The 16,046-nt window shown below is 34.3% G+C and overlaps 1 protein-coding gene across 2 annotated transcripts in view; it reads left to right on the top strand.

The window, feature by feature from the left end:
• Positions 1-16,046, top strand: part of LOC113391628 (scavenger receptor class B member 1) — a 92,551-nt gene that overhangs the window by 38,925 nt on the left and 37,580 nt on the right. The window contains exon 1 of one of the 2 annotated variants that reach the window (XM_026627655.2): positions 7,988-8,123. The exons of the other annotated variant lie outside the window; for it this stretch is intronic. Coding sequence (XP_026483440.1) covers positions 8,069-8,123 — 55 coding nt within the window. The 5' untranslated portion in view covers positions 7,988-8,068. Of the gene's footprint in view, positions 1-7,987; positions 8,124-16,046 lie in introns of those variants that run through there. 2 annotated transcript variants of the gene reach the window in all.

Here is a 16,046-nt window from a genome sequence, read left to right as displayed (position 1 = left end):
AATAATTCTAGAAGCTTCTGAGCATTCTGAATATATAGCAGAGTCAGAATGTCTCCAAGGTAGGCTACATTGATATTGTTTAAGGATCTTGTTATGGACACTGGTGACCATTTATTCTCAGATAGTCCAGTAGGTAGTACTTACCATTCTATTTATTGATTTAAAATATAATATAAATGTCTCGGAGAGCTAATTTCAGGCTGGTAACTTAAAATGCTCGTACACATTAAAATAAAAGGATGTTCAAAATAAAATATAAATGATCGCTACAAGACGTTGCAAGACTAAAAAACTGTAAAATCATTTTTAAAGCTTAAATAAAAAAGGTAAAATTAAATTCAAATGAAACTCAGCGTTTTGTTATAAAATAAAACGCTATACTGTATTTTTTTGTATGTCGTTTTATTTGGTTAAAAGCAATTTATGTGTGAATTTTTTGTATTATTTTAAATGCATATCGTTTAAAGTTTTCAAGCGAACTCGGGTCTGCGACTGGTTCTTGTTTTGTATTATCTTTAAATGTACAAATAATACGAATTCGGAACTTGTGTTTTTATGCACGGGATGAACAGAAATAACTTCCAGATTTTAAAGGTGAGCCGTTTAACTGTGAGTGGGATTCATACAAGTAATCAAAATCAGAATATACTTTATTCAAGTAGGCTTTTACAAGCACTTTGGAATCGTCATTTAACAAACTATTTAAAGTAAAGCTACCACCGGTTCGGAATGTAGATTCTACCGAGAAGAACCGGCAAGAAACTCGGTAGTTACTCTTTTTCTTTTTTTAATATATAAGAATAAGAAACAAGTCGATTTCGAAGAAACTTGCAGTAACGGAACTAATTAAACATTGCCCTGATAGAAGATTCTAGACTATACAACGACTTTAGTGAGTATATCCAGCTCACTGTGATCGTGAAATTATAGTTTATAAATAGCACATTATCATCGCACTCGCATAATCCCAGGAGAGTCTCACACGACCGGAAAAAGTAACTTTGCAGGTAAACGGATTTACAAAACTTCGCTCTCGTACTAAAATTTTCTTGATAGAAAAACCCGATAGGTGTTTTGGCATGACACGTTATTTGAACTCTGAACTTCGGGAGTAGCCTTGTAGGTTACTAGACCATTGAGATATTTAACTAGTACTATATATTCTGAGTTAAAGCAACTTCTTTCTGCCTTCTTTACATATTTGTTCAGCAGTCGCCGACATCAATACGATTACAAACACATTATACACAATTGTTTGATTCGACACACCATTACTGATCGACATTCTAAAGGCGATAATTGTGAGAAATATTTGTATGTATAGTTAAATTGTTTGTTTAAATTAGGAATCTACAATTCAAAATTGAGAAAGCTCACCTTCGATAGGTGATGTATCGAAAAAGGTGCGACCTATGCGGTCGAAGTAGTAAAGTTTACCGATTTACACAGTTCCAATTATTATGACTAACATCTTCTGTGCGCTATGATATCATAACGTACACAAGCGTATCTCCTCTGTATCCTCGTTTATAGTTCGATGGGAGATCAATCTGAAAATACAGTTGAGTTTAGGTGCAGGACCAACGGCTAAAGGATTTGACTTATAGCTGACATTTTCTCATCGACTTTAGGATATAAAGTCTTATAACCAGAGAGGCGGATGATGTGTATATTTTAATTGACAATTAAATATTATAACTCGACGCAGTATTCTTGTGTGTCTACGGTTACATATGAACAATCAAGCGAGACAAAATACAGTGCAGACAACATCACAATTACTTCGACGAACATGTGTGATCGTAGCTTTAAATATATCGCTTGAGGGAACACAAGATTCCGTAAAACAATAATCGATAGACGCGGGCTTAGACCATAACAAAGGAAACAATGATAAAGATTATAGCGATTCTCAGAGATTTTGTGTTTTGTTGGCGTTGTTATAAATGTATAGGGTCTTAACTGCCATTGTGGCGCCGACCAGGGCAGAGTCTAGGTTGATATGTCCCTTGAGCCTGCTATTATTCTAGCCCACTCACTGTACCGGAACCATCTGATCTCCACAAAGCTAATTAACACGATAAACTGGTCATTTATTAAGTATTTTATATGAGTACCAAATGAGATGGAACCTTCAAGAAAAACGACACATTTCTTAAAGGCCGTTAACGCATCTGTAATCCCCTCGTTGTTGCAAATGTCGACGGGCGGTGGTAGTTCGATTAGGCCTGCCCCCCCTGCCCGGTTACTACCTACATCATGAAAATATCCTAAAGATAATATGGATAATTACACTTCTATGAATTTTAATTGTACATATATAAACCTCTGTACGACTAATTTGGTATCACGATCATTATAAGTTTTAATGTGATTCAAATTGCAAATGTTTGCTAATCGGCAGCTGTTTCGCTTGATCGGTTAGGTGTGTTAAAGTTCCTTACGATAAAATATCTCATTGTCTGAACGTAACGAATACAAAATAAAACGGCTGTTATTTATTCAACGTGGACTAAAAATAAAATGGTATGTAAAGTAACATATCATTATCGTAAAAAACGAATCGCATATTGAACACGTCCCACTTCTAAGAAATACCTCAGCGCGGATTATTAATAAAAATGCCATCAATCACTTGCGGTATGACGGTTTGAATCGTATTACGACTTGTATCTTGTTATTTTCAAATTAAAAACGCAACTTCTCACCGTTTCATCGACAGGAATTTTATTTTATTGTTTAAACCTTTATTTAGTTAGGTAGTTAAACTTTGTAATGCTAAACGAATCGGCCATTTTGAATTGTGGTAAGGAATTTTCTATGCTTATTAAATCGGTTATTTTTAACTTTTTTAATAAAACATTTATTCGTTGTTTATTTTCTATAACTTTATTCGTAATAGTATTTCGCTTGTACAATATATTTCGAATTAAACGTAAAAACTTTTTTAGGATTTATGAACAGTATGATTATCAATTGTTTTTCAAAAAAAAGATAGATTATCACCAGCAGATAAAACAGCACAAAATAGAAGATCACTTATGCACACTAAAAACAAAACAAGACCTAAAACTGATCCTTTAGGAACTCCTAATAATAATTATTAGTTAATATCGAGAATACGTTATTATAAATAGTAATAATTTATGAAATAAAACCTTATTTTATTTAATAATTAATTATCTATGACATTTGTATTTTTATTATTTATTCCACTTTATATTTTGCACGCAATGAATCAAATCACAATACTCTTTATTGTACACCAGTAAACATAAAGTTGAATCACATTTAAGAAAGATGCACAAGAGGCGGCCTTGTCGAGCAGTGATTCCCAAAGTGGTCCAGGTGGACCCCCAGGGGTCCACATGAGACTTGCTGGGGGTCTACGTAGGCGTGAATAAAAAATGGGGGTCCATAAGATGTTAATGGGGGTCCGCGAAAAGTTATCTGCTTTTGATAGTAAAGAGCAAAAATATAAGCATAGTTTTTATAAGGGCCCACCTACATTGTTTTAAGTACCTAACTAAGCAGATAATATTTTAATAAGGCAAGCGACTGTTACTTGTCCAAACTTGCGTATTCGATATTACGTACAATTTCGTGTACAGAATTGCAAAGCGCTATGCGCCCGACAATGCTTAATGCTTGTTCAGACATGAACTTGATCACCACTATAAATACTTGATGCCAAAGGTGCCTTTCTTTTTTTTTCTTCATCAGTTAGAGAGAATCACTAACAAATTCACAGATTTTAATTGCTGAAATACTCGGTTACTAAGGATAGAATTAAAAGCACCAATATTAGTGTTTCTCTCAAACTGTGATTACGGACACATGCCAATAGGTGGTCCACGAGAAAAATAAGTTCTAATATTTCTTACAATGCCATTGTCTATGGGCGGTGGTGACCACTTACCATCAGGTGGCCCATTTGCTCGTCCGCCTACCGATATCATAAAAAAAAGACTACAAGAACTTTAATATTCATGAACGGAACGCCTGCGTAAATTTTAATAGTTTTTGAGTAAAATTGTTATTTACTTTCATTTCTCGTGAGGCTGTTGTTAACGGTCATTGGTATTTAACTCAAATAACATAAGAACCGTGACCGAGATTATTCTGTAAGTAATAACAGTTTATTGAGAACTCAAGTTCTAAACTAAGTTATATTAAGGTAATAGCTTTAAATTTAAGTCAACACTAACATGTGAATTCAAAAGTGTTTTTATGAGCCTAAACGAATAAAGAATATTTTAATTCGATTCGCTATCCCTCCACAGAATTCAGATCTTCGAGTCTGTTAACTGATTAATGTTAACTCAACACGATGCTAGGATACATATTTTGTTATATATTGACGACCTCCGTGGTCGAGTAGGGTGTACACCGGTTTTCATGGGTACTCCACTCCGAGTCCCGCGTTCGATTTCGGGCCGAGTCGATGTAGAAAAAGTTCATTAGTTTTCTATGTTGTCTCGGATCTGGGTGTTTGTGGTACCGTCGTTACTTGTGATTTTCCATAACACAAGCGCTTTAGCTACTTACATTGGGATCAGAGTAATGTACGTGATGTTGTCCAATATTTATTTATTTATTTATTTTAGATACGATAACCTATGACAAGAAAATGAAAAACAAAAACAATCTGACTAATTTTCTTTCGGCGAAGCTTCCAAGGTCTGAGGTATAACTTTCCGCATCCGTGGTTGTTTTTTTTTATAAATAATTTGACATTGAATTACGCACATATTGTCGTGTAATATTTTGTTAAGAATATTTCGCTGTCATGTGTGAAGTAAGCTTGACACATCATACAGGCTATGCATAAATATTTCCTCGAAAATTTTAAGCAATTAGCGAATTATACTGAGTCATATTGTGTAGGGTCGATATTTGTCTTGTGTCCTCAGGACGAGGTTTAATTATTTTAATGAAATACCTCGAAGTGTTTGTATAATTTTAGATTAGTGCTCGCTTTGTATCGGTTTGTCGTCTACTGCTAGACACAACAAAGTAGATCCTTCCTTGGAGTCATAACGGAGGAGAACTTCACGTAAAAATATGTCATTTTACAAATTCGTTGTTTAAGGTACTTTCTAGTTATTTTTTTTTTATTTCTTGTTAGACATTCCTATAAAATTTTTTACAAAAATATCACTTATTATTATTGATACTAATATTTACTCGTATTTGATGTCCGGTTTTTAAGGTTCCAAGGTTTCCAAGGTTCAATGGCGATGGAAGGAATGGTTAATATTTCTTACAGCACCATTGTCTACGGGCGGTGATGACTTACCATCAGGTGGACCATTTGTTCGTCCGCTCTGTGATATTCGTTATGGATTTGCGAAAAAATTGCGTTTTGAACGACGACGAAACTGTTATTGATACTAAGGAAGTACATATAAATTGGATATAAGTAGTTGTATTATAAATTAAAATATATATATTTTGATTCCTATAAAACTCACGATTAATACAAACCTAACCTCATTTCATAAAATATTACAATTAGTTTAGGAGCTACGTATAACAGACGACCATATAACTATGGTAACATTAATACATATAATACTGAAATCGTTGTCTCCCGTTCGATTCGCTGTAGTCGGGTAAATACTAAAGTCGGCGTGATGGTCACATTTACTTGGACGCAACTGATTCAATTTTATACATTTCTTTGTTTTCTATATATCTCTACTAATATTATAAATGCTAAAGTAAATCTGTCTGTCTGTTGCTCTTTCACGACAACCTCGCGACTAAACCGCGAGAGAATCCGCTGGCGATAACTAATAACCTGCACTTATAAAATCAATTGTTCCAACTGACTATCAACGCACTGAAGTCAAGCCAAAGCTACTGACTGTAGGAAGTTGGACTTTGAAACGTATGTTTTTTTGAAATTTCAACTTTAAGCCGGAGATAATGAGAGCAGATAGTTAAGTGCCCATCCGCTAGGCCATTAGGGTTTTTAATATCCGCAATCAACGATGACGAAATCCGATCGTTACTACGATATTAATATAACTCAATGACAGCAAAATTAATCGTTAATTAGCCGGAACATGCCTCAAGGATGGCGGATTCGATTTCCTTCCGACTCATATAATAACTGAACAAACAAAATGTTTATATTTTTCGTATGAATATTATTTTTGGAGGCGAGGTGTTCCAGTGGTCAGAACATGTTAACTTGAGCAGTTCGTATACGACGTTGCTTGACTTGGCTTACCGATATATATGCCGTGCGCAGTTGATACTTGATTGATTGATAAGAAAGGTGAGACAAATATATTTTGTCATTATTATTGTGTCTTGTTTTACAACGTTTATTTTATTTAAATGTTTTTCAAAGACAGTTAAGTTAATGCAACTAAAGTTGAGTGAGTTTTGATTTTTTTTTATGGCCTAGGTAAGCGGACGAGCATTTGGGCCATCTGATGGTAAGGGGTCATCACCGCTCATAGACAATCACGCTGTAAGCAATATACCATTCCTTACATCTCCAATGCGCCACTAAGTCTGGGAACCAAGATGTTATGTCCCTTGTGTCTGTAGTTACACTGGCTCACTCAATTTGTGTTAATATCTTTTTTATCTCGTACTCGGCGATGACAGAGAACACTGTGACAAAAGACTGCCACGTACCTAAACGCGTTGAGAGCAATAAATAAAAATGATTTAATAGGAACACAGTAGCCATTACTTTTGTTATTTATCACCAAATGAACATATAATTCTGTTCGTAATATACGTTTAGCGATTAATGCAACGTGATCGACATACATCTGATGTGAAGCTGGATCGTTTTGTTTTATAAACTCTTTGTTTTGTAAGTCTTCGAATTAAAATTCCTTTATTCAATTGATTGTTTTCAAAAATTTCAACCGGTCCGGAAGAAATTATTAAAAACTACTTCAAATAATACTCTGAGAAAATAAATTATAAATAAAATTAGAGTCCATGAAAAATTTCATCCTGAATTTTTTCACCCTAAGGGCCTTCTACCCCTTCAAAATAATCAATTTTTATTCAAATTTAAGTGGGACCAATCGCCAAGTATCCTCTTATAAAATAAAGAATTTTCGAGATCGGTTCGTTAATGACAAATGGCTGACGTAACAAATTAAAAAAATATAACTGCTGAACTGACATTCTCATGCTGTGAATAAACTCATTGTGTTTTTTTTTTAATTAACTTGTATTTGTTTACATATATTCAATACCACAAAGAAATATTCAGGAATATTTTCATTTTCAAGGTGTACTATCAACCCTGAACTCGCTAAGAGTATGATAACCTTTTGCACCCAAGAGTTGCTCTAAAATGTTTTTTATTTAATACTCGAGGCAAACGAAGGCATTTTCGACGTTTTCTGGGATCCTTTTATGAAAACGTGTACCACACAAAACAGTTACCGACTCTATGCAGTCGAGTAACAAGAGGAATTAGTTCGTATTCGTTCCTTGTACCAATGCTATGAGTATCACATCTTCTCACAGAATCATTAATATTTTTCCGCACATAAACAACATTACAGAATACATATTGAGAAGCAACAGTTAATATCTCGATTTCTTTAAATCAGGCCACAATGATTCTTTAGTTAATGAAAATACTATTTTGATTTCCTACTAGTGATGGTACAACCGACCCCAATAGGCTCGTACTTAGATCTAACAATGGTAAAAAAAAAAACATAACTTTTACCAATCAAAAATATCTTAATCTAAAACCACGGTTAACAATAAATATCGCCAACAGAATAGCCTTAATAATTAATATAATTGAAATAAGAAAAAACTTAATATTAATTTAATATAGCACTCTGTTTCAATTATGTAAAGTATATTTTTGTTTACACTCCGCTGCCCATAATGTCCCATTGATTACGACAGATAACATAGGCATTCCACGAAAAAAAAAAAAAAACAAATTGCAAGTAAAACCTACTTGCATCGCGGTAACTGGCCAGTCACTCTCGCGCCGGCGCAGCAAAATGGCGCTCTAATTTCATCCAATCGAGACCGCGTTACGACATTCTAATTTTCAATTTCCAAAATGGCGTTTACGTTTTCCCGCTTTTTCGAATACGTCAAGGATTACAGGGGCATAAGTGAGTGTTTTTGTTTTTTCGTAATTGTGTTGCTGCGTTTTGATAACGTAATTCGGCCTTCGTGAATTAGTTAAAATAAAGGAAACCGAATCGGTTTTTGTTGAATATTTCTTCATTCGAAAGGCGGCTCCGACTGTCGGATCTATCATTTGAATTAATCTGGAATTTTTGGTCGTGAATCTAATTTTGAAATTACATTGCAAACAAGTCTAAGTATTGTAATTTTATTTACTTTAGTGATTTCGTCAGCTGCACTTTGGAAGTAGTGATGTGCTAATATATCGATGTTTCTTGTATGTACGTTGTCTTCTAGAACATTAATTGCAATCGTGATAAACTTAATAATTTAATAATATAAGTTTCTGTCTTATAAATAAAAGAAATATGTAATTTGATATACGAATTCAGCATAACATTTTTTTTTAAATGATTTTATATATTTTTTAATAATTTTATTTTATATGTCGACGGTGTAAAATATTCGGCCTTCACGTAAGAAAGAAACAGCTTTGCGTTGCTGTACGTGTCTTTTCGTTCGTTTACTTTGCTAATTCTCATAAACACGTCAGCTGTGTCGTATTTGTTTATAGTTTAGCTCGTAACTTCTTCTAAAAATATAATTGAAGTTAATTGAAATACAAAATTAATCCACGGTTATAATAGTTTACTCAAAACTGTTACATTAAAAAAAATTTAGATACATTTAATTAGCAAGCTGCAAGCGCGTTGAATTTCTTTGTTGACACTTAAATAAAGTTACAATAACAGTTCGTAAATTTCCCACTGCTGGGCATAGACTTCTTTAATGGCCAAGGAATATATTTTATTCCACCACGTCCTTTGCATTTATGGTAACATATTACGTTAAAAGCCTTTATTAAAGCCTCTCGGAATGTTTCTTTTTTTTAACTTTTTCTGTTATATTTTTGCTATGCTCACGACGGCGTTTACAAATACATAATAAATTATCGGTCGAAGTACGGTAAGTTAAAATATTGACAATTTAATAATAATTTATTGTTAAGTTTACTTGACTACGCGTTTGATTGGATTTGTATCCACGTGATGCACAGGTAGAGGTCTTCTTATTGTTTGGTTCCATATTGACTTATTAATATTATGTTTGTGTGTGTGTTTTTGTTACTCAATTTGAAATGATAGATTCTAATTATATAGTTCAAATAGTTCGATTTCGTCCTGTTTATAATGTTATAAAAATTATAAACCTGTTTATTTGAAAAGAGCAACTATGCGAGATTCTCGCTAGAGGCTTCTTTCCGCAATGCTGTTAGAGTTTACGTGATTTGATTTGATTATATTTTTTTAATGAATTTATAGAACAATCATGATTAAAAATTAATTCTCGTTTGTGAATATTTAACACAAATAGCCTGGGTTTTTTAAATTAACCTTCACAAAAAAAGCCATGAAATCGTATAATAACCAGGCTGCGATAATTTTTATTTCTATATATAGCAATCGTACAATATGTATGTATTTATGTAAATAAAATACGTTTGAATATAATTAGCCTTAAAGTGATTTAATATTAAAATTACGCAAACCTGACTTTCTCTTGATGATACGAAATAAACTAATTGCACATAATCGTTATAAAATAAATTAAATTGTGAAAAAAGCAATTAAATATACAATTTAATTAAAATAATGACAAAGTCTTTAACCAGAATTTATGGTGTACATTCAAGGTTTATAAATAGCTTAACTTTAGTAACGACCTGTTGGTAGTGTGTGTCATGCAACCGACATTTATGTTTTGATACGCACGCCAATATTAAACTTGTATAGTATAAAGTTTACCTCTAATATATACTTTCAAATAGGCTTACAATCAAATTTGAATCGTCATTTAACGCGGTTGAATTGAATGCAAAGTTTCGGAAGCCACCGGTTCGGAATGTAGATTCTACCGAGAAAAACCGGCAAGAAACTGAGTAGTTATTACTTTCCAACAAATCTACATAATTAAATTCTTCATGTAAGCCCTCGGTGTGTAATGAATAACTCAGTTGAATTAATTATTTATTTGGATCTATTTGGACAATTATAAATAGCATTGTATGCAACACATGCCTTACATTTACTTAAACTAAATAAGTACTATAAATACTAAAAAAAAATTATTTTATTTGTCACGGAGTAATGTAATGCATAAATATATATATTTGTATATAACATTAGAATTATTTACATTAAGACCTTAAGAGCATTTCCCCGTTGAATCACAATTCCGATCCTCTGGCTGAAAAATGAAGGCCTCCCGTCACCAGTGGAGGCAATAAGGCGAGGGTTGTACCAGCATTTACAGCAGAACGCATAGTAACCGTGTCTTGCTTATGTTTTTCTATAATATACACACACTCCGCTTAACGGTAGAGAGTACGAGAAGGATCGCTCGGAATTGAATTATAACGTCGTGTGCACAGAGCTAATCGCTGCAGTCGCTCAAACGAATAGTTTCATTGCTAAAACGCCTCGGACGCGATCTCTCGGTATGTGTATCGCGACCCAGTTTTGTACGCGTTTACGTGTTATGTTTTCGAAATTATTATCGAATTTAGAAATTAATTGTTCACGTTGAGATATTTTTATCAAATCTTATACCAGACGAATTAACGCGTTTCGGAGGTTACAGTATATAATATTGTTTTTTTTTATATATATTACCGGGTAGGCATATGCCTTCTCCACCTGATGGTAAGAGGTAATGGAGTCCAAACGCGAAGACGACCAGTCCAGTCAGGTAGAACGAACTGCACTAGCCGGCCCGTAAGGTGCCTCTTCGCGCCTCGTTTTGAAGGAACCCAGGTTATAAGAGGAGGGGAACGCGTGTGCTGGTAGAGAATTCCATTTTAGGCGCGCGTAGACTCGTAAATATAAGCTATAAAGTAACTGCGTTTCCGTCTTAACTCGTTTTATTAGGCTATTGACGTGACAAGCGGTAATTGCATTTTCTTCAGTACAAGTACACTTACACAGTACACAGCAACAGCCTGTTAATTTCCACTGCTGGACTAAGGCCTCCTCTGCCTTTGAGGAGAAGAATCGAAGCTTATTCCACCACGCTGCTCCAATGCGGTTTGGTGGATACAATGTGGCAGATGCAGACACATGCAGGTTTCCTAGCGATGTTTTCCTTCAACGCCGAGCACGAGATGAATTATAAACACAAATTAAGCACATGAAAATTCAGTGGTGCTTGTCTGGGCTTGAACCCGCAATCATCGGTTAAGATGCACGCGTTCTAACCATTCTTCTATGGCCCATCTCGGCTCATTCGGCATGCCGACATCGGCGATCAAGGGCGTAATCAGAGGGATAAAAAATGAGTTGTTATTGTTCAAAAATACTCGAATAAAGTATATTTTGAATGATATATAATTAAATAACGATTCAATCTAGATACTAGATCTTTCAAACGATTAAACACTTTAGCTTTATTGTATCGACGGATGTATGGAATATAGCGTATAAGCGTTTATTGATTGGTAAATAATTAATTTTACGTAGACGTAGACGAACGTAAACAGTTCGAACTGATTTAATTTACTGTCTGCGTTCTTAATTAATTCGATTATTATTTAACGATCTCTTAATTGATTTGTGTTATGATATGCAGGCAGGTAGACTGGCGATTGAGGTTGATGGTTAATGACCTTCGGTAGACGTTCAAGTACCAGCATTGACCGTGCCCTGCACTGTCAATGTTTCTTTATATGAAATTTCCCTTGTGACTTTGTTACTTACATACTAACTAGTGGTCGCCCAGTGGTCGAATTTGTACCGTGACAGTTGATATTTATGTACGGACAGGACAGGCCCATCAGCTCCACGTGATTGCGAGGGAGTGTTAATGTTATGATATGTCAATTATCCACGTCAAACTCCGGACTGATTGTTAAATATCTTGGCAGGAAAATCCAATAAAGATCTATTGATCAGATTCAGGTTTGAACCCAGGACCTCGATAGCTAGTCTTTTAAACTAGCTACGAAACCAGAGAGCAATTCATGTTATATTAAATCTTGTCGAGTTCATTGAATTAAATCAACCGTTCGACTTACATAACCTCTGTTGGGAAATTCGTTAAACGTATTGTATTATTGAAATAGCTGTAAATATCATTGGCTTCTCTCTACTAGAGCGTAGTCCACGACGCTTCTCTAATGCTTGTGCGATGCAAACGTGACAACATAAAAAGACATGCATTTATTCATAAAACAAATAAAAATTCAATTCCGAGTATGAATCCACAACTTCTATTAAAATTCGCGTGTTCAAACCGCTGAACCATCTCGGCTCGTGAATGTAGGAATTATATTTGTCTTTACTGCTATAAGTTGTATTGTTTCACAAAGTTTAAGAACGTTCTGGAACATTAGGTACATATACAGGATAACCGATGAATAGCAATCAAAAACATTTTATACACAAAATCGAATCGGAAACGTATCGTAATCGTTATAACTAGCAAAGATAATTCGAAGGCTCATCCTGGTGGTAGCGAATCAAAGCAATCTTATGACAACTATAAAACCTCTTTGTAAGAAATATAACTTGACGACCAAAAAGTATAGAACTTTCCGCGAGTTTCTTAATTTATATTCGATTCTGAGTTTTATTACAAATATCTCAAGCCGCAAACGTGGGCTGTTACGAAAATAATTTTAAAATTCCCGTGCATTTTTAAGATAAAATTATTGTTAGTTAAACCGGTAGATCATTGTATTAATGACGTAGTAATAAAGTTTAACGAACTTACAAATGGAAGCTCATAGTACGAGGCCAACTCGCTTATTAAAACTATAACTGAACATGTATTTATGTGATATTCATGAGGTAACTTCTGACGACCTGCGTGGGCGAGTAGTGTGTACACCGGTTTGATAGGTACGCCACTCCGAGGTCCCGGGTTCGATTCCCGGCCGAGTCGATGTAGAAAAAGTTCATTAGTTTTCTATGTTGTCTCGGATCTGGGTGTTTGTGGTACCGTCGTTACTTCTGATTTTCCATAAAACACGTGCTTTAGCTACTTACATTGGGATCAGAGTCATGTATGTGATGTTGTCCAATATTGAAAAAAAAATCTTTTATAAATAGTATATGTATAATGTATATATATATTCAACGAGGAATGCATTTTTCCTTCCAATTCCTCCTTCAAACGAAAATACATGCTTGTCTATTCCAATCGAAAAAGCAATGAAGATAAACAAAGCATAGATTATAGCTCAGCTATATTGTGCACTTGCTGTGCCCGCGACTTCGTGCGCGTTTCAATTTAATAAAAAAGCGTGACTTTATTATTATTTTACATATAATTCTAAAATAAAAGTAGCCTAAGTTACTCCTTATTACATCAGCTATCTGCCAGTGAAAGTCCCGTCAAAATCGGTCCAGCCGTTCCAGAGATTCGCCGGAACAGACAGACAGACAGAAATTGTAAAAAATGTTATTTTGGTATATGTACCGTGTATACATACATATGCATTTAGTATACAAATGCGGTTATTTTAATATTACAAACAGACACTCCAATTTTATTATATGTATAGATGAACTGTTCTCGACTAATACATAATACATCTTCATTATAATACAACTCAACTCCACTGAACTACTTATATCCGCTTTAATTTTACTTCCAATGTTCCGATAATAGTATCGTTGACGTTCGTAATTTCTTTTTTTTTTTTCAAATACGTAATGAATATCAGATTGTGCAAGCTCTCGACCAATGATATCGCGTCGCTGGCTTTTGTTCTCTTGTGGTTTGAATAGACTACAGTTGCATACATTTTGAGTGTATTAGGTCAAGTTTCAAATAAGATTACATAAAATATATTTTCTATCCAAACGCGGTGTGCAAATATATAAATTATTTGATAAATAATTTATAATATATATTTTGTTAATGACTCTTTAAGAATCACAATTTGAAAGACTCTAACTCGAGATTCTACTCAGTCGATATTCAAGTTTCGATATTTCAGTACACTGTTGACTCAAAACATTTATATATGCGCTAAATATGAAGTTATTATATTTAACGATACACGTTTTTGTTTCATTTAGTGGTACGGCTTAAGCGTCTGGGTAGGTACCACCCACTCGTCAGCTAATCCATCACCAAACGCCAATACATACTGTCGTTGCGTATCGGTTTGAAGGGTGAGTGTTTTAGTACAAGGTACAAGATACATTAACAAGCACCCAAGGTTGGTGGTGCATTGGTCATGTAAGCTAATATTTCTTACAGTACCATGTCATGTGAGGCCGTGACCAGTTGCCATCAGACGACCTAACGAAATAATCATCACTTATTCAGATGAAGAGCATAATGTCTCTGTTCCCAAGCTCCCGAGGTTGGTGGCGCATTGGTGTTGTAACAAATAGTTACAATTGGCGCCAGTGTCTATAGCCACTTCCTCGTCCGCTTACAAATATTATAAATATATCCTTACAAATAAATATATAGTTGATGCAATGCTATCTCTCTCCGCACACACCTGAGCATGTTTGTCTATTTTCAACAGATCACGCTAAAACATTGTGCGAGCGTGTTTGATCAGTAAGAGGGGCTGCAAGCGTTTGACTTATGATTAAACACATATCTACATTATTTCTTGATGGAAAAATGAATTTGAATATAATTTTAATATTTATAAATAAGAAAAAATAAGGAGAATAATACTTTAAATTTTATATCAAGATTAGAAAATGTTTATTAATAAGAATTGCAATATACTTACTTTATATACTTATATTGTACATGAAAACATGAAATGTTTCTTTCGCCGGTTCTTCTCGGGTCCGAGGTGTTAGTTTACGAACCGGTGCTGGATTTATGACTATCGATAAGCAAGTGCAATCACTTCCATATTGAATAAAGATTTTTGACTTGACTATATATAATTATTAAAATATAATTAATAAAAAATATTGTTGAAAATATAGTCAATAATGTTACAATGGAACCTAGACGTTAACCATTACACATAGAAATTAGCCATTCCTTACAAACGCTCATGCACCAATCTTGGGAGCTAAGATATTACACCCATGCCTGTAGTTACACGAGCTCACTCACCCTTCAAACCAGAACAACAATATTTAAGTATTGCTCAAACAGGAAATGTTAGATAGATTATGAATAACCTACCCAGGTGGGCTCACGTCATTAAAAAGTGATATTTGTAATTAACGAGATTGTACAGTCCTATCACAACTACGGCATATGATATCAAACTTAAATTTGGTACAGCTCTACAGCCTTAAAGCCTACACTATTTATTTGTATATTGGGGGCTTATTCTCTTAAAATGTCCAAGGTTGATGGCAAATCGAATTACGAGCTATTTACCCTAACGAGGCAGTCTATGACTAATACACTATGACAGTGTAATGTTACACTAATTTCTGCACATTAGTATAAATATCTGCATCGTATAAAGTTCCGATCCATTTACCGATAAATGTTCCCTTGGCTGAATTGAACCGGTTCCGAGAACTTGATGTTAGCGCAGCCGTGCGCGTGTCACTTGCGTAATGGTTTTTTTTATTTGTGCCTTCGCCTGGAAAAATACTAGTGGCGACTGGCAACACTTCTCGGTGAAAACGTTTGTTCCTGTTAAGGTTACAATAAGTAATTCTCTTTTCTCTATATATACAAACTTCCGATCCGATTCGCCCCGGCTTCGCACGGGTACAATGTCGATAGATCTTTTTAAGGTGTACAATACTGTAGTACATTATTTTGATCTATCTCGTTTGCGTGTGTTGCAATGTGAGCGAAGAAAAATGTATCATATGTACATATAAACCTTCCTCTTGAATCACTCTATTTATAAATATTATATATATATTCCGTTGTGTAGTTTTAAAGATCTAAGTATACAATAT

Source organism: Vanessa tameamea, chromosome 30 (assembly GCF_037043105.1).
Source record: "Vanessa tameamea isolate UH-Manoa-2023 chromosome 30, ilVanTame1 primary haplotype, whole genome shotgun sequence".
NCBI classification, from domain to species: domain Eukaryota; kingdom Metazoa; phylum Arthropoda; class Insecta; order Lepidoptera; family Nymphalidae; genus Vanessa; species Vanessa tameamea.
Note: the sequence above shows the minus strand (reverse complement) of the source record. Positions and strands in the feature narration are given on the sequence as shown.